Below are 1,559 nucleotides of genomic sequence, written 5' to 3' on the forward strand. Positions count from 1 at the left end.
AGGTGACTGGGGACAGGATGGGGCTTAGGGTGAGGCCCTAGGGTCCTATGTGTGGTGCTTGGGACAAGGGTCTGCAACGCCTGGGCCATGGTGGGGGACCAAAGGGCAGGGGACACCGTGGTGTCACTGTGATGAAGAGAAAGAAGTAAGAGCTGAGGAAGGCCCAGGGCTTTGTGCTCAAGCTGGCGGCAGGTGTGTGTTTGAGATTGTCACAGTAACTGTGGGCAGCAGATATTACAATCCCCTGCACTGCTAAGGAAGACCCACTCACCAACAAAGGTTGGGTGATGCTTGCAGCAGTATTGGTAGGACAGAAGTCTGTTTCAGCCCTGGTGGAAGACATATCTGCAACCTCTCTGGCTGAGACAAGGTTGCAGCCTTGAACAGGGACTCTGGGTAAGTTAGGCTTGCTGCACGGGTTCTCATGTGAGGCTTTCTGTCTTCTCCAGCGCAGCAGCAGCGTGCAGGGACTCTCAGCTATCTCTGTGGACTTTGAGATTCACTGTCACCCTCCATGGCTCCTTACCACATCCGCAAATACCACGTTGGAGACCACAAGCAGGTGCTGGCCCTGTTTGCCCAGGGCATGGAGGAGCACATCCCTGCAACATTCTACCACCTGTTGAAGCTACCCCGAGCCCTCCTGATCTTGGCTGGAGTGCCCCTCATGCTCTTCCTGGTCTTTGGCTCCTGGCTCCTGGCCCTGTTGGCAAGCTTCATCCTCCTTGCAGGGTTGAAGTTCGTTGCCACAGTTCCCTGGAAGCAGTACATTGCCATGAGTTTGCAGACAGACATGGCTGACATTGTGAAAACCTACCTGAGTGGCAGAGGCTCCTGCTTCTGGGTGGCTGAGTCTGAGGGGCAGGTGGTGGGCACAGTGGGAGCTCTGCCTGTGAAGGAATCCACCTTGCGGGAGAAGCAGCTGCAGCTCTTTCACCTGTCTGTGGGCATGGAACACCGGGGTCAGGGCATAGCAAAGTCCCTGGTCAGGACAGTCATCCAGTTTGCCCGGGACCAGGGCTACAGTGAGGTAGTCCTGGAGACCAGTGTAGTGCAGTCAGCTGCCCTGAGCCTCTACCAGGCCATGGGCTTCCAGGTTAAACGCAAGTTCAACTACAATATAAGTAGTATGCTAGTTGGTGTTTATACTTTTCGTTTGGTCTTCCCTCTGGCTTCTGCTGAGGGAAGGAACTTCTGATCTATGTCCTGTGCATGAATCAGGAGAGGATCCACTAACCTGAAGGCCACTAACTCCAGCTCTGCAGAGTGGAGAACTATAAAAACTCTTCTGCTGTTGCATATCTGATTCCACCTGTCTGGTGCATCACAGTTCTAAGGGTTTGCTTTGCTCCACCTGCTTGAGTGCCTCTGTTTTCACTTCCCCTGCATACAGCCACGCTCCATGAGAAACCAGCTATTGAGCTATTCCTGTGCCGGCTTCAGTCTGTGAGTCTGCAGAGAACAGTTGGAGCAGAGCAGGCTGGGCAGCCCTGCCAGAGACCAGCTCCTGCTGTCTTGAGAGCTTTTAAGGATGCATGGATTGGCGAGAAGACAAGAAG

General features: G+C 54.1%; 1 protein-coding gene across 1 annotated transcript; it reads left to right on the forward strand.

Annotated features, from left to right (window-relative positions):
• LOC121165396 (putative N-acetyltransferase 8B) lies at window positions 1-1,559 on the forward strand. The gene has a single exon (XM_040994123.1). It carries the CDS (start codon window positions 515-517, stop codon window positions 1,196-1,198), a length of 684 nt encoding a protein of 227 aa, XP_040850057.1. The 5' UTR covers window positions 1-514; the 3' UTR covers window positions 1,199-1,559.

The sequence above is a fragment of the Ochotona curzoniae genome, unplaced genomic scaffold (genome assembly GCF_017591425.1).
Source record: "Ochotona curzoniae isolate NIBS_2020 unplaced genomic scaffold, NIBS_Ocur_1.0 contig_883, whole genome shotgun sequence".
NCBI lineage: Eukaryota > Metazoa > Chordata > Mammalia > Lagomorpha > Ochotonidae > Ochotona > Ochotona curzoniae.

What these genes read in the sequence shown, in the direction of transcription:
- LOC121165396 (XM_040994123.1), top strand. Translation starts at nt 515, where the DNA reads ATGGCTCCTTACCACATCCGCAAATACCACGTTGGAGACCACAAGCAG.